Here is a 26,093-nt window from a genome sequence, read left to right as displayed (position 1 = left end):
AAACGTTGCTGGTTGGACCAAAAACACTCAGCGCTAAGCTGCAGGAGACTATCTTCATAATGTGCTTTTATAACAGTTATGCTAATATTTTACGGCCTGCTCTGCTCGATTATATGTTTTTAAATCCGTGCGGTCAGACGACGCTAAAGTTGGCTTACGATTCACAGCTTCTGATTCGCGAGGGAGCTAAAGGAACATTCTGCTGCATTTTTCATATTAAGATTACGTAAAACCGGGTCCTGTTCAAAAACCGCTGGACCTGGCCTGCTCAAACCTGGATTCCTGGATCTTAATAAAACAAACAGCAAATTCACCGCGAAGCTGCAGATAAATGTGTAAATATCTGTGAATTACATCAGTCTTTATTTTGTTCTGGACACCACTGGAAACACAAATTCATATGATGGTTTCTCAGATCGTAGCAGCATTTCCGCCTTCAGCGATCGTCGGAGCTTCGCGCTCCGCTGTGCGAAGGCAGCTGGCGGTCCAAAGAACAAAGCTTGTTCGCGGTGCGTCCGGAGGAGGACCGCAGAAGGCGGACATGCAGTTACTTAGTCCTGAGAAGCTGTGGAAACTCATCAGAAGTTCACAACCATCACAAAACCCTCGTCTCTGCCGCTAACACAGTCTGCTCCTGGTGCGCGTGTGTGCGTCAGTCAGCAGCCGGACACACGGAGAAAGCAGTGACGTCATCGCCCCGCCTCCCCTCTGCTAATGCTTTTTCGAATTGAATATTGTGACAACTTGCGCGGGGTGGATGTTAAAATGCAAATGCAATCCCCTCTTTGCATTTTCGTTTGAATTATGACACAGAATAAGCAGTTTTAAGTATAAAATGAAAAAGCATTTTGAAATATTGCTTTTTCTTTTTAATTTTGAGTCAAAAAATGCAGTTACATTTTGAAAATTAAAAAGCACTTCTATTAATCCATTTTAATTGTCAAATGAGACATTTCTAAATGAATTTTGGTACACATTTACCAGGGACCTTTTTGAAAATGAAATGTCAAATACCATTTTCTTTATCATTTTAATTAAGTGACAGAATAAGCTGTATTGAGGAAGGAAATGAAAAAGCATTTTGAAATATTGCTTTTTCTTTTTAATTTTGAGTCAAAAAATGCAGCTTCATTTTGAAAATTAAAAAGCATTTCTATTAATCCATTTTAATGGTCAAATTAGACATTTCTAAATGAATTATGCTACACATTTACCAGAGAACTGTTTGAAAATGAAATGTCAAATACCATTTTCATTTTAATTTTAATTAAGTGACAGAATAAGCTGTGTTGAGGAAGGAAATGAAAAAGCATTTTGGTGGATTGCTTTTTCATTATATTTTTGAGTCAAAAAATGCAGCTTCATTTTGAAAATGAAAAAGCATTTCTGGTTTTGACTTTGCTTTTTATTTATGCTACATAATCGCTTCCATACGCTGGTGCGTGCACGTGCACACGTGCACAGCCACGCAGAAGACAGGTCAGGATGAAACACGGTCGTTAAACAGGCGTGCAGAGCGTCTGGACCGCAGACGACCCGCGTTTCCGCCTTCACACGTTGATTTATCTGGCAAAAAGAAAAAACGCTAAAAAGGTTGTGACGGTCAGAAACTTTCATGTAACTTTAAATTCCTGTAGACGTTACAAAAAATGGGAGTAAAAACCAGAATTCTAACAAAACGTTTGGAAAAAAAATTAACTTAAAACACGTGTCAAGCTGTAGGCTCGCGGGTCAAATGTGGCGCGCCATGTCATTCTATGTGGCCCGCGAGATCATAAAAGTTTTTAAATTCACTAAAATAAAAAGTAAGAATCGCTGTGTATTTATTCATATCTATGTAAAGATAATATCGGATTGGGAACTATTCATTAGGACTTAAACACTGTCCATATAACCTAACCTGACAGAATCAAATTGAAAGGATTTATGCTAAAGTAACAAGCAAACGTATGTTTTCTATGCAACTGTAATTATCACTTTAAAAAGTTAGAATAAATAAATAATGAGTTATTTTACATTAATGATTAGCTACATTTATTTTTCATTACATTTAGTTTTATGTATAAGTTGTCTCTTATATAACAGCTACTCTGCTGATGTGACCCTCAGTGAAAATAAGTTTGACCCCCCTGACTTAAAACAAAGAAGGAAAAGGCTTTAAAAAAGTTTTTAGGCAAAACTTTACTATGAAAAGAGCTGGTGAAGAGTTCAAATATCAGGCTTGTCAATCACTTTATTACAAACGTTATTGCAGGAAAAAAAATAGTTTTTTTTTTTTTGATGAAAGCTTTTCATAAGAATACAAACATTTTTTTTGCCATAATTATAGAATGAAAGCTGAAACGTTGAGCTGCCCTAAAGGATTTGCTGTTTTACTTTGACATTTTTTGTAAAAAACGTAGAAACAACTAACGAGAACGTGAGTAAAGTAATGAAATGAATAAAATATAGTTGGTTTAAATGTTTTGATCCAAGAGCAAGATTGTTATTTTTATTGAGTTGAGGAGATTTCAGACGTACCAGAATGTAGATAATGTAAAATAAAATGAAAGGTACATCGATTATTGCCATAAAGTCTTCCCTCATTTATCGCAAGTCATAGAATAATCCTTGATATACAAACTACGGAGCCCGTAGACCTGACATGGGTAAAAAAAAAAAGACATTGTTCCAACGAATTAGGGTATCGTTACCACAGAAAAGAATTATAGTAAGATTCACATTTCTCGTTCGCATCCTCTCATTACAATGCACGGAAGACATGGGGGATGTTTAGAGATCGGATTTATTTATGTCAGGCCATGGGCTCCGTAGAAATCTATAAAGTAGTTCCATTTATTTTTTTAAAGAGTATTTCTAGGTGTTTTAAGGCTGTAAAACTCCTCATTTCTTGTTTAAACTCTCAAAGTTCAAAGAAAAATTAGTCCAATATTATAGAGAATAAGCAAAGATCTGATTGAGATCGAAGATTTATTTATTTATTTATTTATAGACATGAGACCGAGAATGATTGACAATGCTCTACAGCCAATCAGGACGCAGAAATCTACTGTGTAAGAGTTTTAAAAAGCATGTAAAATTCTACTAATAAAATTAGCAAAACTGCGAGACCATGACAGATCAACTACTGTTTGTTGTTGTTTTTTGTCTTGATAAATTTTAAATGTTGGTTTGGTGATGTTCAACCAGCAACTTAAACTACCAATCCATTTAAGAAACTCTTCACTGCTTTCAGTTTCTAGTTTTTTTGTAGCTAGACTACTCGCCCCTACTGGTCATTGGGGGTACTGCAGAGCCACGTGCTTCAATTTTTACATTTTAATATTTTGGCTTAAAAAACAAACAAAAAAAACGCCTTAAAGGATTCAGATGCTCCTTTTGGCTGTGGAGAAACGGCACATTTATCCTCCGAACACAATTTTTTGATTTGAAAGAAACAGAAACTGATCTTTTTAATCAGAGAAATTGGTTTAAACTCTGTAAAGTTTTTCTGCACAATTGTTGGGTGTGAATTAGAAACACGTATACTTTTACAAAAGTCAGATTTAATGCTGCAGTGTTAAATAAAAGTTGGGAAAAAAGGTGAAGAAGTTGTCCTTTGGTGGTTTAACTGACTCCTAATGGACTGAAGAGTATTAATTGGCAATCGTAGACATTACTTTTTAGTTTTCTTTAAAACATATGTATATATATTTGCTGAAAAATAACAAAAGATGAACACACTTGCTGTGAGCAAGACACTTAAAAAAAAACATGTGTTTATCTTAAATATTTGTCGTTTCACTTTCGCCGCAGCCCATCGCCGATCTGCGCTGCAGGTGATCTCGGTTCCCACGGCTCCTCGCCGTCATTCAGCAACCCTGACCAATCCCTGACTCAGACAGGTGCTCGCTCGTAGACTCCAGTCTCACCTGAAAACCAGGAGAACCTCAGCGTTTTCTGGAGCAAGGTCAAAGGTGGACGTAAAGCTGGAGAGCAGACGTGCAAACACGTCCCTGGCTCTAAAGCACCTGAGGCCAAAGGTTGTGGTAAATGCTGTGGCGGCCGAGCGTCAGCCCTCATGGTTAGCTGTTAGATCTCCGCTGTAGTTATCTTTCATGCTGATTGAGCACACAGCTGTGAGCGCCTGCAGTTCCTGCAGAAACGAAAACATTAGTGCTGACTGGAAGCTTTCAGGCTGTAAATGACTCAACAATGACTAACGGGACCCCTCACCCCCACCCCCTCCATAGGTGTTTTTTTTGTTTTACTGTGAATTAAAGTTGCTGTTTCCCTCTTCTCGTAAAGACTTTTTTCTTTCTCTTTCCTGTCAGATTTACTGGAACTTTTCCCTCTGAAAATAACTTCTAAAAGCTGCCGAAACGAGAAGCCCTGTCACTGTGGGGGAGCTCCGATTGGTCAAAGTGCAGAGCGCACGCGTGTTTGTGTCACGTGGCCCCTTCACACACGCCCAGCGTGCACGTGTCGATGTAAACAGAGCTCCATTTTGTTCACATCGACCTTCGACGTAGCGTCACACGTCTGCTGCGTTCGGTACGAGCCCCTCTGATCTGTAGATGTGTTGGCGCTCGCTCCCATTTATGCGTTCCACTTTCTGTGGATTTCTGTGAAACAGGTTTGATAAATAACCAGGAAAAACCCCCAAAGTGTTTAAATGACTTTTGTTCTGCTACCATGTAGACCTGAAGTCCTACAGCAAAACACTAAACCCAAATAAACACCTAATACGGATAAAAACTGTTTTGATCTGTTTATAATTAAACATTTTTATTGTTTGATTATAAAATTTTTGATTTTGATTGGTCATAACTTCCTGTAGATTCACTTTTCAGTCAATAAGACTGGAATCACCCAAACCAACTTATTTTATCTACAATTTATTACAAATATTCACTTTTAACTGCAATTAATTTGGTCTAAAAGTATAAAATCGTAACATAATCATTTATTAGAAAGAATTAAAAGCTGTGAATTTGATTTTTTGAAGAACAAATTGTATAAAAACATCTCTTTAAGTTTTAAAATATATATATTTTAATAATTTTTAAAGCAATAATTAAAAATTATCCAAGGGGTAAACACTTAAAAGGCTACATTCCTTCTACATCATACCTGAATCTGCTGTTGGTAGCTAAAACATGTTAAAAATGTCATTAAAAACAAAACACAAGGGAGTTAATGAGAGTAATTTCATATTTTGAAGTTACTCTGAGGTTGATTTTAGTAAAAAAGGAAAAAAATTGCAAGAGACATTCATTAAAATTTTGCTAATTAAATTTTAAGATTCTGTTCCAAATGTTTAATAGACTTCTTGAAAACTAATTTTCATAAAAACTAAATTTAAAGAAGCAGAAAAATATTTTTTTTAAAGAGAAATAACTGCATTTTATCCGGGGGGGTACATACTTTTAAGAATGTGTGACCAGATCTGTACATCAGTATATTTTTTTATTTAATATTTTAGTGTCCATCCACTGCTGGGGGCAAAGAAAATTACCAAAAGGTATAAAAATGAACAAAAAAACTATTTTCAAATGTCAAAGAATAATTTGCATAATTTGTAGTTGAGATTTTAGTTAAAAACAAAAGTTATATCATCTTTTGATTTGTTTAAAAAGCGTCCCATCATCAAAAAAATGCCACAGAAACATGTTAACAACACCAAAAACACAATTTTCATCAGAGTGGGTTCTTTAATGATTTTTTTTCCTGATTCTTAATTGTTCATACAAGATATTTCAAAATAAAACGAGCCATTTCCTATGAGCAAGAGGATTTAAAAGAAAATTGTCCTATTAAATCTGCTTCTTTTACTTTGGCACTTTAAAGCAAGATAGCAGCAAACAATAATTAAAATAAGTAAACAGTAATTCTTTCTAAAATCCAAACCCCTACTTAGAATGATCTAAGTCGCCAGTTTACAGTTTGGGTTAGTTTAGTTACTCCCCATGCATTTATTCTTAAGTGTCTTTGTATTTTTTAACGCAAAATTGGCAGTTTTTAAACTATTAGAGATGGTTTTTGTCTCTAGATTGTCATTCAAATGTTACACAATAACAAATGTCAGAGAAAAACCCTGAAGTTTCATCTACGGTTTGAGCAAACGTCAGTAAAAAACAGCTGAGCCGCGTCTGTGTGAGTCCAACGTTCCTCCAAGCGAGCGCTTGGTTTTTGTGCGGCTGACGTCAGCGACTCAAACAGAAAGAGTTTCAGAAAGCTTGCAGAGCCGGTTCTTCAAAGCACTGAAAAAGATTAGAGGAGAGGTCGTTTTAAAGCTTAAAAAACAAAAAACGAGGGAGGCAGAGTTTTTTCTTTGTCTTGTTTCTCCTGTCTTCTAGAAATAATCATTCATTGTTTTAGAGTTTTCATAAACGCCTCAGTTTAAGATCAAAGGTCTTGATTTGGAGCTAAAGTTCAGTCAGATGGGATGAATTTAAAATATTTTATTTTTTAAATTTTTTTTATGAGTGTTAAACAAAGACAGTTTCCTGGTTCTGATCAGTGGTGAGCAGAACAAGTGTGCAGTTGTTGCTGGTCCTCTTCCTCCTTCATGCTGTGGTTCCTCTTCCTGTCTCTGAATCTGAGCAGAAGGAGTCGTCACCTCTTCTCTCCACGCAGCAATTTTCTTCCTTGGTTCCAAAACTGCCGCAGAAATGCTTGGTTTCAGTTTCCCTCCAGCTGAAGCTGTGGCATCATCTTCAATGGCGTGTGATTCACAGCGTGAACGAGCGGGAGTTTCTCTGATAAGCAAAAAACAAAACAAAAACCATCTGAGGTTCGGGATAGATCTAGTTTCTGTTGCACTTCCCTGCAGAGCGCTGATCGCTTCTCCAAAAATGTTCAGATGCATTCCTTTGTGTAAAAACAAAATCACGAAAAAAAAAATCAAGAAATCTGCATGTTTTCTTGAGTTTGCATGCGACTCCCTTCAACGCAGCGTTGATCTGTTGCATCCTTCAGCCTCCAGCTGTGTTTCTGTACATTTGACACATTCACCGTGAAAGTTTTCCTGTTTTTGTCCCTGCAGCCATCAAAGACAAGTTCAGTGACTGGACTGAGTTCCTCATCCAGGATCTGACAGGATCCCAGACGGCGCCGGCCAACCTGCTTGAGGGGGTGAGCCTGCCGCCTTAGTCCTCCCTCAACCCACCTCTCTTCTTCCTCCTCTTCTTCGCTTTTTCCTGGCAGGTTTGAAGAAAAGTGAGAGTTTGACGCAGAATCAGGTGAAGCAGCTTAAAGAGACCCTCAGAGACCGGCGTGGAGGCAGAGGCTTTTAGAAAGAAATCCACCCTGAAAGCAAGTCGTCTTGATCAATAGCTGCGTTTACACGGACAAACGCAACCGGAATTAGCACCTGATCAGAATAAAAAGCGTCATGTAAACACGCCGTTGAGAATACTCTAACCCGGACTCGTAATTTCTTTCCGATGGAGATAGGTGGGTTATGTCGAGGTCGATCGGATCTAAACGGTTTATTTATTACTGCGCTGGCTTTGCGTCATGCATTAGACGGTGTGGCGCTCCAGAGGAGACTTTGGAGCGCCAACAGGACCAGACGGCTGCTCCACCCGTGTGAAGCATGTCTCTGGGTAGCAGCTTCGTGTTTTTATTATGGTGTGCGTTCCAGAGGAGGCTTCGGTCCGGCCGGCCGCTCTGCGTGAGGGAATTTGGACATGACCTCTTGTTTGTAACAGAAAGCAACAGGCTCATCGTTTCATATGGTTTACGTCCCTCCATAAAGATAATGTAAAGATCCTTAAAGGTACGGAAGCAAAATCGTGTCCGGATGTTGATGATTAATGTAGCTCCAGGGTTTATTCTCAGTCCTTCTTTTTTATGTTTAACTTGTTTAGCATCGAGTTTGAAATCTGTCATATCCATCCAGGTCTTCTGCAGGGACAGCGCCGTTTTTTAATTTGCGTTATTCCGTCTCTCCTTCAGCCTCTGCGGGGGAAAAACACGGTGGATCTGATCCAGGAGGGATCCGTCTTGGAGCTCCAGGATCTTTCGGATCCTTTCCTTTACTGGCCGGTTCGAGTCGTCCAAAACGTGGGAGGCCGGCTGCGCCTGCGATACGCGGGCCTCTCTGAAGAAGACCGGGACTTTTGGCTGTTCTACCTGGATGTTAGGCTCCGCCCACTCAGCTGGGCCCTGGAAAACCACCTTAAATTGGAAACACCGGCAGGTAAAAGTCAAACTAGAACAAAATTTTGTCTGGGTCATTTTTGAGGTTGTTCAGTTAGAAAACATCAGCGGAGGATTAGTTTCTACAATGGAGTATTAGAATTACAATAAAAGAAGGAAAGATTTACCAGAACAAAGTTGTAAGATTAGGAGAAAAAAAGCCAGAAATAAACGAAAATAAAGTCAGGAATTATAAAAAAACGAGAACAGTTTCATGAGTATAAAGTCATGAGAGCGAAAGAATAAGGATTACATTTTTATGAGAATAAAGTCATAAAATTATGAGAAAAGAGGTAAAGATTTTACAAGAATAAAGTTTTAAGATTATGAGAAAAAATTAAACATTTTAGGAGAATAAAGTCGGACATTTTGAAAAAAAAGGTTACTATTTTATTACACTAAAGTTGTAAAATTATGAGAAAAAAGGTTAAGATATTACAAGAACAAAGTCAACAATTATCAGTAAAAAAATCTATTTATGAGATTAAAGTGGTAAATTTGTGCTTCAGAAATGTTTACAAGTAAAAATAAAGGTAAAATCTTAAATTTCGCTTTTAAATGTTTCAATAAAGACGATCAAACTTTATCTGTTTGATTGATGTTGCAGAGAAATCAGACGGAAGAATCAGATTTAAAATCTGCTTGACCGTTTTAGAAAATATACAACTTTTATTTTCATGAAACCACAACATTATTTATGTACAATTGAGACTTTTTAAAAGTATAAATAATCAATAAAGTTGTAAAATTAATACTTTTAAGACTTTATTCTCATGTTTGTTAATTTTTTCTCTAATAATCTGAATTCACAGCATCACAGTTTAATTACAGTCGGGCTGCTGATCAAACTAACGACAGCAGCTGATTCTGAACTTCAGGCTTAATAGTAGAAATTCAAAAAGTTCTTTTGAATGTTTTTAGCAACAAAATGATGCATTTTGCTTTGACGGTTTAGAGATCAGATCCATGAGGAACGCCGCTGAGTGGCAGCAGGTTCTGGAGGAGGTCCAACTGGACGGACAGAAGAATCCACTTCCGCTAGAAGTCTTCAAGGTGAGTCGACGGGATTCAAACCCGACTCTTTCACAGCTCTGCTCACTTCCTGTTTCAGTTGGAGGACAGGAAGTTTGCTCAAAAGATAAAAAGTTTAATAATATTTGAAAATAAATCGAAAGCTATTGATATAAAAAAACTAATTATCTTAATTATGTTGTACGTTTTGAGGGGTTTTACCCGACTAAATTGCAACAAAATAATTTTTTTTACTCAAATATCACAAAATCTTTGTCATATTTTTTCAATTTTTGGGGAATATTTTTAAATAATTCTCTTAAAGTGTCATAAATGTAAAAGAAATTTGATTATTTAAACTAAATTCTGACTTTTTGGAGACAAATTGCTCTAATCTGTGCAGCATTTATGTAATATTACCCAAAATTTATGTTATTTGTGCCTTTTTATACAGTCATAGCTGTGATGAATCACAAGCATTTGTTCTTCTTATTAGATTGATGTAATTTTCATCCATTAAATCAAATTCTTGATTCTTTAGGGAAAAAAGGTTTATTTAGAGGAATGGAACAAAAGTCTTCCTTTATGTTTCCTTTTTTTTATGTTTGACATTTTTTTAAATCAAAGTTTTCTCGTGTGCTTTTGGTACAATTTGGGGTTTGTTTTGCTCATAAAATAGAAATAATTCCCTGCAAAGAAAAACATGCAGCTTTTAATTTAAAAAAGACTCGTTAGAAAACTAAAGAATGAAAACAGAAAATAGTTTTAGCAACAGTTTTCCTTCATGTTGAGGTTTTTCTTCTTAAATATGTCCCGATATCATCAGAATTTCACGACGTTTTAAGGACAGATAAATGGAACAAAAGCAACAACAACAAAAAAGTTTACTTTCTGTGAAGAGTCTTTGTTTTAAGTTTTTGTTTTTCATATAAAAAAACAGAGGTTGCAGGCCTCCATTCCTCCAGAAGAGCCTCATGACCTGCATGGAGCTGTTCTTCATCAAAGGTGGAGCAGGTTGGTCTAAACTTGTGGTTTTCCCCCGTCAGGACCACGTGGACCTGCCCAAACACTCCTTCAGGACAGGGATGAAGCTGGAGATAGTTTCTCGGTGGGAGCAGCTCCAGATCTGTCCCGTTTCCGTTACCAAGGTGACTCAGGCCTTTTCATGCACAGTATCGATGAAGCCGCTGCCTCCTCTTCCTCCTCCTCAGCCTTCTGCAGCTGCTGTCAGAGCTCTGCCTAGGATTTTTAACATGTTTTTGTGAGGGATGTGGCTTCTTCCTCCCTCATCTGTTTGGATACCAACGACTGGAATGTGGTGTTTTCTGGTGCAGACTCGTGCTTTTAACCTCTGGCATGTGAAGGGCTTGGCACAAAATACCTGCACTATAAACACAAATCGCCAGAAAGACACTGAGTTTTATTTAACCTCTGGATCCTGGATCTGCCCTGAAATCAGGATTTACAGCCCCCTCTGTTGAAACTTAAGTTTCCTTCCTCATCGTTTCCTTTTTTCAGCCTCACTGTTGCTTTTCTCTCTCTCTAATCTTTGTTTTTTTTTCACAATGAAGGCCTGCTTGGAATCAAACTCAATCAAACTTTATTTATAAAGTAGCGCTTCTCATCTAGGTCAAAAGCGCTTTAACTTTAAAAACAGAAAACACACAATATTACACTGAAAACCCAACCCACCCTTCCCACTCTCCTCTGTTAAAATATATGACCCATGACCCCCACATACAATGAATAATGACTATGTAACTATAAAAACAAATACAAATGAAATTAAAAACAAAAAAAAACAAGTATGGCTTGGCTCTGCTGTGAGGAAACAGTTTTGGGGAATCTCTTCATACCAGGAGCCAGCTTGGCCATGGAAGCATCTCCACAGCGACCACCCAGACTGGGACAACAACAGGGTCCACTTCACAGCCGTAAGGCTGCAAAGTTAAACTCCAGCTGCCCCAGCAAGGGCAACAACCACCGACCAAGCCGGCAAGCCCTGGAAGAAAACATCCCCAACACTGGGGCTAAAATCATGATGAGATACTAAAACTTAAAGACATAAGATGTATATAAAAAACATAAAATTGATAATAAGATGCATAAAATGAAATTAAATACATAAAATAGCCTATACTAAAACTAATAGAATAAATTAGCAGTTAAAATCAACTAAAAGCTAAATTAAAAAGGTGGGTCTTGAGCTTCTTCTTAAAAACCTCTACAGTCTCTGCGACCCTGAGGCTCTCCGGCAGGCCGTTCCACAGGCGAGGGCCATAATGGCAGAACGAAGCCTCACCATAAGTTTTGGTCCTCACCTCAGGAATAGGGTTGGGCGATGTCCCCTAATTTGGCCGTTGACGATGTTTGCTGTCAACCATCGGGATGGACGATGACATCGTCGGGGGGGGGGGTATTTTTACATTTTTCGTTCTTATATAACTGCTATTCGTTATTTTGCTTTTTTCATTTTATTTCCCAACTAATGACTAATCCGCGATGATCCAGGGGATCATCAGGGGGAAGTGACTTTAACAAAAAAAGTAACAAGCAAGATAGAAAAGAAGTGTAGTCGCTCCCGCACTTAATAAGTGAAGTGGACCGGCGGAGCGCGGACTTAAAGCTTTGTGTTTGATGGGAGGGGGGTACATGAGCTAATGTTGTTAGCCCGTGTTAGCATACTGCTAATCCTGGCTCCGTACAGAAAAAGCACTGACCACACGGATTAAAATTCAAATGATGAGCGAACAGGTGTTTCATAATAACCGTAACATTATTAAAAGCACGTTTAGAAGATCATCTCGTATTTTACCGAGCTGACATGTCAATGTATAAAGCCGCTCGGTGCTGTTATCGTTTTGTATTGAATTGTTACATCCAATAAAGTTTGGAAAAAAAGCCGCTCGGCAGAAGTTGTATCCCCTTCCGGTTTTCAAACTGCGCATGTGCGAATACTGCGCATGTGCGAATGATTTATTCCGACCGAAATTGTGACCTTAGTGAACGTTTTTATATTCTGAAAACATTTTTCTGGGCCCATCTACACGGTTGGATTCCAATCCGACCATTGATCCCATCAAGATATTTTGTACATGTAACCGCGGCTTATGGTGTCGACGCGCAACGTGGCGGGGGCGTGGCATCACGATGGTGGTCTCTCCATCGGGATGTCAGTCACCCATCACGATGGACGATGATATCGTCCATCGGCACAACCCTACTCAGGAACAACTAAGAGGCCAGCACCAGAGGACCTCAAGGTCCGCGAGGGCTCATACTTTAAAAGAATATCATTTAAATAAGAAGGCCCAAGACCATGATGACATTTATAAACCATTAAAATCAATCCTGAAACGCACAGGGAGCCAATGCAGCGACTTTAAAACCGGTGTAATGTGTTCCCGCCCTCTGGTCCTCGTCAGAACTCGTGTCGCTGAGTTCTGCAATAGCTGTAGATTTGAGATCGACTTTTTCGGTAAACCAGAGAGCAGGGCATAACAATAATCTAAACGACTAAAAATAAAAGCATGCATCAGCACCTCTGTGCTGGCAAGAGAGAGGAACGGGCGACTCTGGCAATGTTCTTAAGATGGTAAAATCCTGTTTTCACAACGTTTCTGCTGCGAGGCATAAAACTCAGCTCAGAGTCAAAAAGTACGCCCAGGTTTCTCACACATTGAGAAGGTTTAAAATTATGAAGATGTGGCTAAATCTTCTCTCTCTTGTCTTCAGAAACGATGATTAAAACTTCAGTTTTGTCCTGGCTGAGCTGTAGGAAGTTTTCTGCCATCCATGACTTTATATCTAAAATACAGTTTAAGAGTGTTAACAGGTTCAAGGTCATCAGGAGACACGGCGATGTAAAGCTGTGTATCATCAGCATAGCTGTGAAAGTCAACATCGTGTCTCCTGATGACATCCCCAACAGGCAACACATTTAAACTTAAGTCCTGTTCAAAATCGGTTCCAAATCATGACTAGTGTGTCTGATCCATCTTGAACTGAACCTTCATTTTAGCAGTAGAACATGGTTTTGACTTTTTTCTGTTTCCTGAATGATGATCGTTGGAAACATCGGTTCTGTGATACATTTAGGATAATGTGGTTTCCATAGGTAATTGAAATCCCTCCACTAAGTACAGAGAAGTCACCTTTACCTTTAAACCTCCCTAATGCACGGATCTTTGAGGATCAGCTGTTTAAAAAAATCTGCTGATATGGAAGAAATATTTAAAAACTGTCAGAAAAGCTGGACTTTATAAAATGAATTATCTTCAACTTTTCAACAAAAATGACTAAATAAAGTTTCTCCAATTTGTCTAAATCCATTATTATTAACTATGAAATGATCAAATCCAGGTAAAAAAAAAGTCTAATTTATAAAAGAACTGAAAATTCTTTTTGTAGTAGATGCTAGTTGTAAATTTAAAACGGCGTTGAAAAAAGAGAGTAGAAGGGAAATCCCACAGACGTTTGCTGAGTTGAGTGTTTCCTGTTTCCTCCCCAGATCTACGATGACGTCTACTTCCAGGTGACGCTGGATGATCTGTCTGAGGGCGCAGAGCGGCGCTCCGTGGTGTGTCACGCCAGCCTGCCGGGCATCCTCCCCGTGCAGTGGTGTCTGAAGAACGGCGTGGCGCTAGAGAAACCCAGAGGCTACGAAGGCCAGGACTTCGACTGGGCCGACTACCTGAAGCAGAGCGGGACGGAGGCCGCTCCCGAATCCTGCTTCCCCGACGTGAGAAGGATTTGCAGCTAAAGCCCCTCCCCAATCTGTATACCCAACGTCAGGGCTTTAGGATGGAGTTTATTTGAATGTATTTCATCATAAACACTCAAAAACCTTAAAAATATTGACAAAAATCAGATCCGTTGATTCAATTTTTACCAAACAACAGTAACATTTACAGTAATCAAAAATAAAAGGTTTTCACTATTGATTTTCCTTTAAAATGTTCAAAATATCCATAACATGTCATTTTATTCCATTGAAAAAAAAATTGGGAAATAACGTTTTACCCAAAAATAATGTCGTAACAACAGCCGTAACTAAATCTGTGACGACAGTCCTAACGACAACTCTAATGAAAATCGTAACCACAGCCATGACAACAACCCAAACGACACAACGAGATCCAGAACTACATCCCTGAACCCACCAATGCTTACAGCCATAATGACATCTGTGACAACAGCTCAACAGTTTCTGCTTCCTTTAAACTAAATAATAAAAATGAGAAGTTTGAGACTTTTCCTCCTGTTCATACTGGAGCTTAGAGAGAAGCTGGACCTCTACTGTATGAGACGTCGTTCTAAATGTCCGCTCTGGATATTTAGGTTATCATTTTCTCAATCTAAATAAGGAAACAATCATATTTGAAATGCTGGTTAGTTGGTTGAAACTTTACCCGATTTTAGGTCACTTCTCCTTTGTGGGATCAATAAAGTTCTGATCTATTCTATTCTATTGTTAATCCAACCAGTGTAACGTTTGCTTTACTTAACTGCACTAAATGACTGAACTGTTTTTGGAATCTGACAAAAGCTCAGATCAAACCAGTTTCCTGTGCGACAAAGTCCACCTGACTTTTGTGTCCTTTTCATTCTGTGTGTGTTTGTGTGTTTGATTGTTTGTGTGCACAGACATGGCACAACAGAGGCTTTGCCAAGGACATGTGGCTGGAGGCGGTGAACCCTCAGCGGCCGGCAGAGGTGTGTGTGGCTCAGATCATTCAGGTCAGAGGACGCCTGCTGTGGCTGCGACTTGAAGGTACAGATGTTTGTGTGTCCTCGCGCGTCGGTAAACTCCCGCCGAGTCTCGAGCCGAAGGTGAAAATCTGCCGTCCGCCTGTCTGCAGGCGTTCCCAAGCCGCTGTCCGAGTGCATCGTGGACGTGGACTCCATGGACATCTTCCCTGTGGGATGGTGTGAAGCTAACTCGTACCCGCTGACGTCTCCGCTCAAACCCGTCTGTGCGTTCACACAAACACTCACTGGGAATTCTCTGGGAGACACAAAAACTTATCCTCCTTCAACTCTTTATCTGCAGGCCGCAAGCAGAAGCAGGTTGCTGTTGTGCAGCCAGAAAAACAGTAAGAAGATCTTCCATCTGTCTGGGGTTTATTGGGAAAAATGTGTTTGTTTTTCTGCTAAAAGAAAGAATTCATGCAGACCAAGAGAGTCAGAAACTGTAAAAAACAAACAAACACCTTGTTTGTAAATTAAAATAAAATTCAAGCGTTAAAACTTTATTTATTTGAATGCAGTTCCACTAAAAACTACTAAAATTTGTTCTTTTTGTTTTTAAACCCCAAGTTTTCTTCATGTTTTTTTCAGATAAAGGTGTTTAAGTCTGAGAAAATAATTGTTTTAATTTACTATTATAAGGGTTTTTCCATAAATGAATTTTTTTTAAATAAAAAACATCTTAATTGAAAAAAAAAAAAAGAAATTTCAATAAGAATCATTAAAAACAGGCAAGCAAATGTTGGAATTAGAGGTAAAAAAAAGGTAATCTATGGAAAGTTACCAAAAAAAAGTTTCAATAAATAAAAATGCAATAAAAAAAAAAATAAACATAATAAAGAGGAAATAATGAAAATTATATATATTATAAATATATAATATTATATATATATTTCTTTTATTTAAAAAAAAATATTTTAAAAACATTTTTTGTAAAATAGTTTTTAAACCATCTTTTAAAATTTTGAATTATTTTTCCTTAAATAATCCATAAAAAATAAAAAACAGAATTTCAGACTTTGTTGATAAAAAAGTCTCTGGTTTCATTTTGTCTGATATTAACAATTTAATTTTTTGAGCAGAAAAAAAAATGTGTTTTACTCATTGGTCATAGTTTAAAAAGTGTTCATATATTTTCCAAAACCCCCTTTGGGGTAACATGGTTGCTGGAGCCTATCCCAGCCACTGTCGGGTAAAGGTGGAGTTCATCCCGTCTGCTGTCCATCGCTCAATGACGAAAAGATCTATAGAAATCCATAAGAAGATAAAATCAACCCTAAATTATTCGTGAAACTTTTAGTGGTTTTAATGCTACTTTAAAAAACTTGTTGATACTTTTCTCCCCTCTTTCCATCTCATGTAAAATTTTGTTTTTTGATTTCCAGTTCTATTATCATGAACTGCGAGACACTGACAGACTTTGCCGACGCTGATCGGTCCTGCTGGCGACTGGACAGTTTTCTGTCGGTCGGGTGGAGGGGTTCCACCCCTCTGCGGCGTGAAATCCGATCAGCGGCGGCGTTTCATTGATTATTCTGACGCCGCTTTCTTATAGGTCGGCTCCGTCCCAGCCGCTCGAGGTGACTCCTGTGAACCACTGCCAGGCCGTCGCCATGGATACAGGTAATCAAGAGCCCACTAATTAATGTTAATGAGCAGCTGTAAGGAGAGTTCAGGCTGAGATGCTCACTAACATCACTTTGTTTGGATCAGTGATTCACAGACCGTGATGCAGAAAAACTCATTTCACTACATTTCACTACATTTTTTCCAACCAGTTTTCTGTTTTAGAGTTGTATCCTATGTAAAAAAAAACAATAATAAGAGGAAAATATTTAATTTAAAAAGAATTTAGGTGATGAAAGATAAGAAAAGTTTTTTTTCTAGTAAAATAAATGTTTTTTACTTTGTTAAAAAAGAAAAAATCCCTTAAAGTTTAAACATAATTTCACTTTACAGATAACATATAAAAATGGAGGTCAAGCAAATTGTTAATATAAAACCAAATTTTCCGATATTACTTGATTTTATTCACTAAAACATCCCTGAAAATTTGTTTCAATTCTATTTAGTTTTCCAGATAACAGTAGAAAACACATTTTTTTTAAACGACCATAAATATTTACTTTATAGATAATAGCAGAAAATAATACGTTTAGCACATTTATTAAGCATTTCTCCTTAAAAATAAGGAAATCCTAAAGATTTTATGTTAGTTTCTTATTGTAAAACCTTATTTGTATGAAAACTAGTAACCCAAAGGATTAAAAGGATAATAAAATGACAAATATTGAACATAAAATGACATATTTAAACAATCAAACATTCAAAGGTAAAACATGACAAAAGCAGAAATTCAAGTGTTTTTTGTCTGAAGGAACTTCTATTTTTTAGCCTTTACAATGATGTTTGGACTCAGTCGTTCCTCATCCTTGCATTAATACACTTAAATGCTTTTAATTGTGTTGTTTACTTCCTGTTTTGTCCGCGTCTGTCTTGTATAAATGAGTTTTTCTTTGTTCAAAAGCTGCAGTGTTTATTTAAAACCAGATCAGAAAAAACACAGAGGGGGACTGGGAGGGGGGTTTTGAACTCCCACTCATTCATGCATATTCATCGCCTCACCTGATTACCATTCAGCCCCACCAGGGCAGTTCCAGGTGCTGGGGTTGTCGGGAGGGGCTGGAGTCAATCCTCACTTCAGCCCCTCCAGGATGCTGATAGAAATTTAGGTGTGTGTGTGCGTGAGTGTGTGTGTGTGGGGGGGGGACTGATAATATTTGGTGAAAGTGCAGCATTTCTTAAATGAAAGTGTCTGGAGTTCCTGTAATCAGGAACCTTTATAGTGTATAAAAATGAGTCTTTTCATGTTGACATATTTTGAAGGTGTGACTGGGGTTTGGGCTTAAAAACTGGTTACACATTAAGGTAGGAAAAAAAAAAATGTATTGTCTCATGTTTTTGGACAAAATTCTTTCAAAGACTCTCATGAAAAGGATGTTTGAGATGTTCTTGTGGTATTTCTCTGACGATGGAGGACAAAGATAAAGAAAATTAAGCTAAAAACTGCATTTCTGTCTTTTTTCTTGATTCACATTGTTGTGAATCACAAACAGACGCAAAAACATCGTTTGAAAAAGAGCTAAGTTGTTGCGTAAGAATACAGTTGGCCGACCATAAGCTCCATCTTTGTTTTCCTCGTCTGAGCTGGACTCTGGCTTCAAACTGTAGAGCTGGACATCTCCGATACTGCTCGCCATTTTTGTTGCACCAGTAATTTCAGGTAGGGATTGTGAGGGGCTGTAAGCTAGCAGAAGAGAGTGTAAAAAAATAGGGAAGTGTACAACAGTCCCATCCCCAACTCTGAGATGAATTTCTAATGAACTCCTGCCGCTCTGCAGAAACTATGTCCTAAAAGACGACATTGGTTTTTGGATTTTGGCTAAAAACGACATCATCATCATCATCATTAAAAGACAACTGAGAATGCTTTGAAAATAGTTCAAAAGTTGATTGGAGTGGGACTATAACTGTTGTGACCTGGATGAGGATTGACTTCCTCTCTGAATCGGATTCCGACACCTTCGCCATAGTTGACTGATGTTCACATGGATGTTCTCCATGTGTGAACGATGAAAATCTAACACTTAAAAATGTCTTTGTGACCTTTTCAGAACACGTTTTTTATTTTTTAAGGCAGCTTTTATCAAAGCAGAAGATCCTTCAGATTTAAATGTGGGGACATAAACTTTCTTCTAAAGTTCCTTAATGTTAGGATTTTCCTTAGGTCGAGGACAGGAGAGTTACAGCCTTTTACTTTTAGCTCGTTAAAAAAATCTTGCTTTTGTTTGTTTGAAGTAAAGGAGTTTAAAATTAAAAGATCTTTGTACTTTCTTGTAATGATTATTGTTCTTGATTTGGTGTTTTTAATCGTTCTTTGTTGGAAAAAAGAAAGTATTTGTTTTCTCACATGTAAATAAAAAAAACAAAAATAGGAAGTTTTGTTCCTCCTGAAACGTTGGTTTCTGCTCTTCTCGGTGTTTCAGGCTCGGCGAACGGAAGATACTGCTGCTCCAAGATCTTCGTCAACCACCGCTGCTTCTCGGGCCCCTACCTCAACAAGGGCCGCATCGCAGAGCTGCCGCAGGCCGTGGGGCCCGGCAAGTGCACGCTGGTCCTCAAGGAGGTGGGCTGATGTCGGGGCGGCGGGGAGCAATCTTAGCTTAAATCCATCGGCTGTAAATGAGAACTGGAGTGAGCGAGTGTGACATCACTCCAAACCAATGAAGTCAATTCAGACGCCATCTTCTCCTGATACAGACGCCATGAAGGAGCCAGATGTCGTCAGTAACAAGTGATTGGCCCAATGAGTCAATGTTTCCATGGTAACCACTCTGTCCAATCAAGAGTGTTGGATGGCCATAGGCGGGCTACACAAAATCTGTCCATTTAAAACTTGAATTATAAAGAACATTTGAAAAAAAGGTATCAGAGCAAGAATGGTTCGTCTGACCAATGGAAAGACTAACAGCTGTTTATTTCTCTATGGAAGTCTGTGGGGGCGGGGTCACTCAGTCCAGTTCTCTTATACGGTCAACGATTATGTCAACACTTTCATTAGCCCCCTGCACTGCCTTTGTTTTAATGCAGGGATCTGTCAATCAGAAACATGCCCCCCCCCACACACACACACACATATACACACACCACAGCTGAAAAACCGTCATTTCTCCAGAAACAGACTTCCCTAAAGCTCACACTTTCTGTTCCAGTTTGCCTATTTGAGCATTTTTCCGTTAAATTAATTTTGGTTCTGCTTCTGCCCGCCACCCCCAGATGCTGAGCATGCTGGTAAACTCCGCCTACAAGCCGGGCCGAGTCCTGAAGGAGCTGCAGGAGCTGGAGGACCAGAGCTGGGACTGCCAGGAGGAGACTCTCAAAGCCAAGTAGGAGGAGAAACGCCGCTGCTGCTCCCTGTCTTTTTTAAACTTGGATCCAGAATGTTCTGTAGTCCTTCGTTGCTGCGGTGCTTGTTGTGCTTTTTAAACCTAAAGGCCCGTACACACCGGGACGAATTTCGCCCGCGATATTCGCCGACGTTTATCGCCTCGTGACTAAACAAAGGGCACCAATGTGAGTGTGCACACCGACGCGAAAAAACGCCACGTGTCAAAGCGTCCCTTTTTAAAAAACGCCTCGGGTTCGTTTTTTTGGTTTGACGCGCCGCGTCGAAATCTATTCGACCAATGAGAATGGCGCTTTTGCACACGTGTCTGGAGCTTCTGAAGTTACAGTAAAACACAACTTGGGGGCGCTCAAACACAAAACTGCCTTTCTGAGCACACATACCAGCGAAGAAGATAGACGCCAAGTAGCGTCTACACAGCCGCGAAGCAATAATGACGGACATTCTAAAATATCCCCGAACCTTGAAATATTCACGTTTTCTTTGTATGATTCTGACAAGCGCGTAAATACTTGCTCTCTTCTTCTGAGGGAAAAGCGAGTTTAAGAAGCGTAAAGTTGCGCAGCGCCACCTTGTGTACAGGAGTATTTCTGTTTACATTAAGCGCCATCTAATGTCAGGGAATGAAATTACATGTTCACTCGGCTCATCGTCAGCGAAAATCGCCTGGGTTTGAACACAAAAAACGCTGGCGAATAACGCCTGGCGAATATTCGTCCCGGTGTGTACGGGCCTTAATCACATGTAAACGGAGCGGCTGCATCGTAATGGGAGCACTGGTGTGTCTAAAGCTACATTTATGCCGGGCATGTGATTTAGCCCATGGGTTTCACACTGCACAAGCAGGGAGGGGCTTCTTCCCAGCCACTTCCTTGCCACCCACATATGGAAACCTTTTGTCGCAAAATGCCAAAGCAGGCTTTTTCTTTCACAGCTCTATTCCGACATATGAAAGACTAATGACCTGGTCAAACGTGTATTTCCGCCCCGAGGGCGTTGTGAGCGTAGCTTCACAGTGACGTCATGAAAATGCAGCGTACAAAAAAATAATAAGTAAAAGAATTTTTTTCAATTTCTATATTGCAAAAATATAATCTTTAAGAAGTAAAATGACTTGTTTCAAGAAAAAAAGGTCTTTTTTTCCATCTGTCTAGAAAAGTTTTTCCATAATAAAATGATCTTAGTTTGAGGATTTCTTTTCTTTTCTTGAAAAAAGAATTCTTGGTCCTTTTAACTTATTTCTACAGGTCCTGTTTTTGCAGTGTAACAGCGAACTGTTGCTCCTTTCGTGCAGAGCTGATAAACAATTTCCTGGTACCGGTTCTGTGGCTCAAACTCTGCTTTGTTTGGATTGAAGTTCCTGAACTCTTGTTCTGCGTCCGCAGGTACAAAGGGAAAACGTACCGCTCCACCATCAGGACCGTCCGGCTGGCGGAGCAGATCCCAGATTTCTGCCAGAAAGTGTGTCTGAAGCTGCAGTGCTGCCCCAACCTCTTCAGCCCCGCCCTCGTCACCGACAAGTGCCCGGAGAACTGCTCGGTCCAAACCAAAACCAAATACAGTGAGTGTCGGCCGCCGCCCCCCCCCCCTTGTCAAACCGTCGCCGGCTGCGGTTCTTCAGTTTTAGCTTCTTTGTTTTTAGCGTATTATTACGGGAAGAAGAGGAAACTACCCAAGCCTGGGGGGGGAGAGGAGGCGCTGGGGGAGGAGCCGACCAAACCCGCCCGCCGGAGGAAGAAGAGGAAAGCCATCTTTGTCCAAAAGAAGAGACGCTCGTCAGCCGTGGACTTCACTTCTGCCGGCTTTCCGCAGGTTCGATGCTGGAAAAACGTCCTTCTCAAAAAAAAAGTTAAAACATTTATTGAAGACGAGATGTTTTAATAGTTATAGGCCAAAAAAATAGTAGAATTTTTATTTATAAGATTTTTGACAATAGGTTGTGATGTTCTGCCCTTTTTTAGACTGAATTCAATCATATTCCGGTATATTTCTCTGGTAATTGCAAATATTACATCTTAAAATTTAAGTATTGATCAACAAACCTTTGACATCTTTAAAAGGTATAGGTACTTTTATAGACTTTTTTTCTCAAATATGTCCTATTTTAAGAGCTACAACAGTCCTGCCCTTATTTCTAGACCATAATAACCTTAAAGTAAAACAAAAAGTAGACATATAAATGTACATCTTTCCATCGTACTGTTGTAAAAATTATGAGTCAAACTAAACTTTAATGCGTCCTTCAAGTCGGTTTATACTTCATAGCGGTTTGTAATCCCTCGGGTTGTTTCCAGCGGTTTGAAGACGCAATAGCTGAGAAAAATTAGACGAGGCCAGTATGGCTGCATTCACTTTACTTAACTCACTAATGTAATGACAACTTCAGCTACTTTCACTCAGGACTTGGATCAGGTGGCAAATCATTTCAATTATTTTTTAAAGTATTGTTATTTAGTATGTTGAGGCTTTTTTAAATACATAAACCCTGATGTTCCGCCTTCCTTAGCTTGTCTGCACCATTACTATGTCAAGTACCACTGAAACACCGATTGGCCGATCGCTGTGATTTGTAGACTGGGCACAAATAGAGCAAGTCTTGAAACAAGACCACTCACCTTTTTGAGTTACTTGTTAGTTACTTTATATCAAGTTAAATCAAATATTTAAACTAGAAACTAGACAGAAATATTTGGTGAGATTTTTTGTTTTTCTGTGTTGGTTTCACTCGTTTGCTCCTGATGAACGAGCTGCAAGTTTCTATTTCCAAACGACGTTTGGACTTTGGGTTACTTTCCAGTTTTCCATCTGGGCTCAAAGTTCTAAAAAGAAAGTCTAAAAGTTTAGCTAAAAAGTTGAAAGTTTTCAGGTTTTGCTGACCCAGCAGAACCGTGTAAAGTCGATCTGTCCTCGTTCCCTCAGGACAGCGACGAAGGAGAGGACGATGAAGACGCCGCCCTGCAGTCCGGCAGCGAGGCAACCAGCTCAGAACCTCGGGACGACCACACGGACGCCTCATCAGTGGAGATAAACAGCAGCCGTCCTCGCCGCGCCGCCACTCTGCGCAGGGCCGTCAGCACCGGAAACTCCGCCTTCAGCCAGGAGGCTGCGACCGGCCCCAGAAGATCCACTCGCTCGCTGTCGTCTTACAACCAGAACAACACCAAATACGAGCTGACCAAAGAAGAAGATGTGCAGGTGAACTTCTGAGGTGCTTCGTCCGCTCCACTGCTGCAGAAACGTCCTCATGCTTTGATGTTTCCAGGCTGAGGAGGAGGAGGCCCAGCTGGTGCTGGACAGGAACCCTCTGGACTGGAGCGTGGACGAAGTCGTCCAGTTCATCAGCTCCACGGACTGTGCGTCGTTGGCAAACATCTTCAGAGAGCAGGTAGGACCGCTGATGGCCACCAGCTTTACATAGTTAACGTCATGTAAAGCTAGGATCTCCCACCCAGCAGGAGAACCAGCAGTTCTGAGCAAGGAACGCTGAGAAAGGTTGTTTAGTTGCTAGTTTAGAGAAACTTAGCGCCTGAAAACACTCTGACATTCCCGTCAAACTGCATCCCAGAAGAACATTTTAGGAACAAGGAACCAGATCAGAATACAGACGAAGAGAACATCAGATTAAAGTGAGAGAAATGTCATAAAATCTGTTTTTGTCTGTTCCTGAAAACAAAGATTTTGTCTCTCAGAGTAAATGAGATTTGGGATGTCCCAGTCCTGTCAGGTGATTAGAAAATCCAGCCGATCTCGTGCTGACAGAGGCATACAAAATCAGATTTATCCCGAACAGGAATCGGATGTCTATTGTCGTTATTATTATACTGTATATATATTCAAAAAAGTTTATTATTATTACAGATAAATTTTGTACTAGAAGTCTGCATATCATGAACAGATCACCAAATTTTATTTCTGTAAAAGAAAACGGCACCGGTTTGAGCGGTTCGGTAAAGTTGGCGAGATATTCACAGATTCGGACTTCTGGACTCAGAAACTGTGTCAAATAAACATTTAAAGTTCCGTTCACACCCCGGCAACGCGCGTTCAAGCTACCGTTTGCAAACAAAGGTCGATGTAAAAGTGCGTTTATGCTTCTGTGTTGGAAACGTTTGCGCTCACGGGCAGCAATGCAAGTTTCTACGACTGTTGAGCTCAACGTACAAAAGGCGCCGCTATTGAACGCGCTTAAAAGGTTAAAACAGTTGAACTTTGACCAATCAGGGACTTGGATTTGGTAGTGATAAATGGGTAGCGTCCTTTTCAGAACACAGAAATACCGACCGTCTTAAAGTGATCGTGAAGGAGAAATGAATAATGCGATTTGTTCCCGGCGGGAATTAGATGACACCAAGTCTTTTTTTAAAAATCGGAATAGAATCGGGAAAGAAAAAATCTGATGCCAGATTCACCAGATCTTCACCGCTTTGACATTTCACGCCAAGCCTCTTCCAACTGTAGATGGCAGACGTGCACTAGTAAACAGTAGACAAAGGAAAAGAAGAAAAAAAACTAGCCCCTCCCTGCTAGTCCAGTGTGAACACCGTAGGTTAAACGCGCATTCAAGAACTCGTGTTTAGTGCGTTCTTGAATGTGCGTCACACGCCCGGTGTGACAGTAGCTTATAGCTGATAGCAAGTTGGTCTATTGATTAGTCTTAACGCAAACAAAGACCTTCAAAGGCCTGTCAGTTTTTTAAATTTTTTTATTAATTATTCAAAGATGGCTGCCAAGGGACCATCTACAAAGTGCAAACTCCAGTAAAGAGTGATTACAAAAACAAGCAAAATTAATAAATGGCTCTATTAATATGAGCTAGTCATGAAAACGTATCTTTATATTTATGCTAAAACTCCAAAGATTTATTTATGAAGATATGAATCACATGTGTTAAAAATGTTCATTAGCTCCAAACGTCAAACTTTCCCTCATGACTATTTATCACTTATACTAACCAGTTTATAGTAACTATATTTTCTAGTTTAACTTGTTAAGGCTACTTCACAGAGAGAGTTACAGTGATAAATGATTAGAAAAAAAAGTTTGATAAATTACAACAAAAATAGAGGACAACCTGGATCTGTTTATTAAATTTGTTTTAAATGTGACGCAAAAGTATCGGATCGAGACCAAAAAACGCCTGACCGGGACATCCCAACATGAATGTAGATGCTCTTTACCTCCAGTTAAAGGTAAAAGGTCGTGTGGAGTTTTATTTTAGATCCTCCTCAGATCTTTAGAGCTTCTCCAGAGCCGCTCAGTGTTTGTGTCGCCGTGCAGGACATCGACGGCCAGGCGCTGCTGCTGCTGACCCTCCCCACCGTCCAGGAGTGCATGGACCTGAAGCTCGGCCCCGCCATCAAGCTGTGTCACCAGATCGAGCGCGTCAAGGTCGCCTTTTACCGACAGTACGCCAACTGAGCGGGGAACGGCCTCCTGGACCGCCTCAGCTGCCTCTAGCCTTGGATTTTCCCAAACCCAGGAAGGTCGGAAATGTTTTACACGAAAAGCACAAACTGAATCCTCATGGAGACGCTTTCCGCGTGAAGATCCGAACCCAAACGCACAGATTCTGCATCACGACAGCGGATCTGTGCGTTTTAGTCTGAACCTCCCCAACGACAAACACGGGGAGTTTTACCTGCTGCCTTCGACTTGATTGGTCCAGAAAAATATATTCAAAAACTATTTTACCAAATAAGGCCTAATATATTTGGAATATTTATTGGTATCCTTATTTAAAAGGAGTAATATATGTGTTTGGATGTGGGGGAAGAAATCCGTTTTAACTCCTTTTTTCTCAGAAATCAAAGAGGAACATTTTACCTTTGTTGTTTCTAACACCACCCCCCCCTATAAAAAAAATCGGAGATATTTTGAGTCCATCTATGCAATCATGTTGCAGATATTTTTGATAATAAAAATACATTTCTCATGATTTTAACAGGTTTTCTGGTTCCTGAAAGTTTTCAGCGCCGCAGAGATCCGTACAGAAGAGACATTTTAACGAAGTCTAACTCATTTTTTTATCGTTTATCCAGTGTTTGATACCTGATGCAGCCAGTTTCCCACAGAAACGTGTCCAAGAAGAATGAATTTCAGATTTATTTTAATAATGAAGTCAAATGTTTGCATTAAAAACTGGATTTCTGCTTTGGGAAATCCTGCAAAGGTGCAGGAAGTTTTT

At 39.5% G+C, this 26,093-nt stretch overlaps 1 protein-coding gene across 3 annotated transcripts in view; it reads left to right on the top strand.

The window, feature by feature from the left end:
• The window catches only part of sfmbt2 (Scm like with four mbt domains 2), a 53,764-nt gene extending 27,914 nt beyond the window's left edge, over positions 1–25,850 (top strand). For all 3 annotated transcript variants that reach the window (XM_011491304.3, XM_011491300.3, XM_011491301.3), the window contains 16 exons: positions 7,028–7,116; positions 7,942–8,185; positions 9,140–9,237; positions 10,242–10,343; positions 13,706–13,936; positions 14,842–14,968; positions 15,057–15,170; positions 15,248–15,290; positions 16,499–16,566; positions 18,990–19,129; positions 19,780–19,889; positions 21,295–21,470; positions 21,552–21,721; positions 22,829–23,104; positions 23,172–23,294; positions 25,187–25,850. In XM_011491304.3, coding sequence (XP_011489606.1) covers positions 7,028–7,116; positions 7,942–8,185; positions 9,140–9,237; positions 10,242–10,343; positions 13,706–13,936; positions 14,842–14,968; positions 15,057–15,170; positions 15,248–15,290; positions 16,499–16,566; positions 18,990–19,129; positions 19,780–19,889; positions 21,295–21,470; positions 21,552–21,721; positions 22,829–23,104; positions 23,172–23,294; positions 25,187–25,327 — 2,252 coding nt within the window. In that variant the 3' untranslated portion in view covers positions 25,328–25,850. The remainder of the gene's footprint in view (positions 1–7,027; positions 7,117–7,941; positions 8,186–9,139; positions 9,238–10,241; positions 10,344–13,705; positions 13,937–14,841; positions 14,969–15,056; positions 15,171–15,247; positions 15,291–16,498; positions 16,567–18,989; positions 19,130–19,779; positions 19,890–21,294; positions 21,471–21,551; positions 21,722–22,828; positions 23,105–23,171; positions 23,295–25,186) is intronic.
• Positions 25,851–26,093: the final 243 nt, after the last annotated feature.

The sequence above is a fragment of the Oryzias latipes genome, chromosome 23, assembly GCF_002234675.1.
Source record: "Oryzias latipes chromosome 23, ASM223467v1".
Taxonomy (NCBI): Eukaryota; Metazoa; Chordata; class Actinopteri; order Beloniformes; family Adrianichthyidae; genus Oryzias; species Oryzias latipes.
Note: the sequence above shows the minus strand (reverse complement) of the source record. Positions and strands in the feature narration are given on the sequence as shown.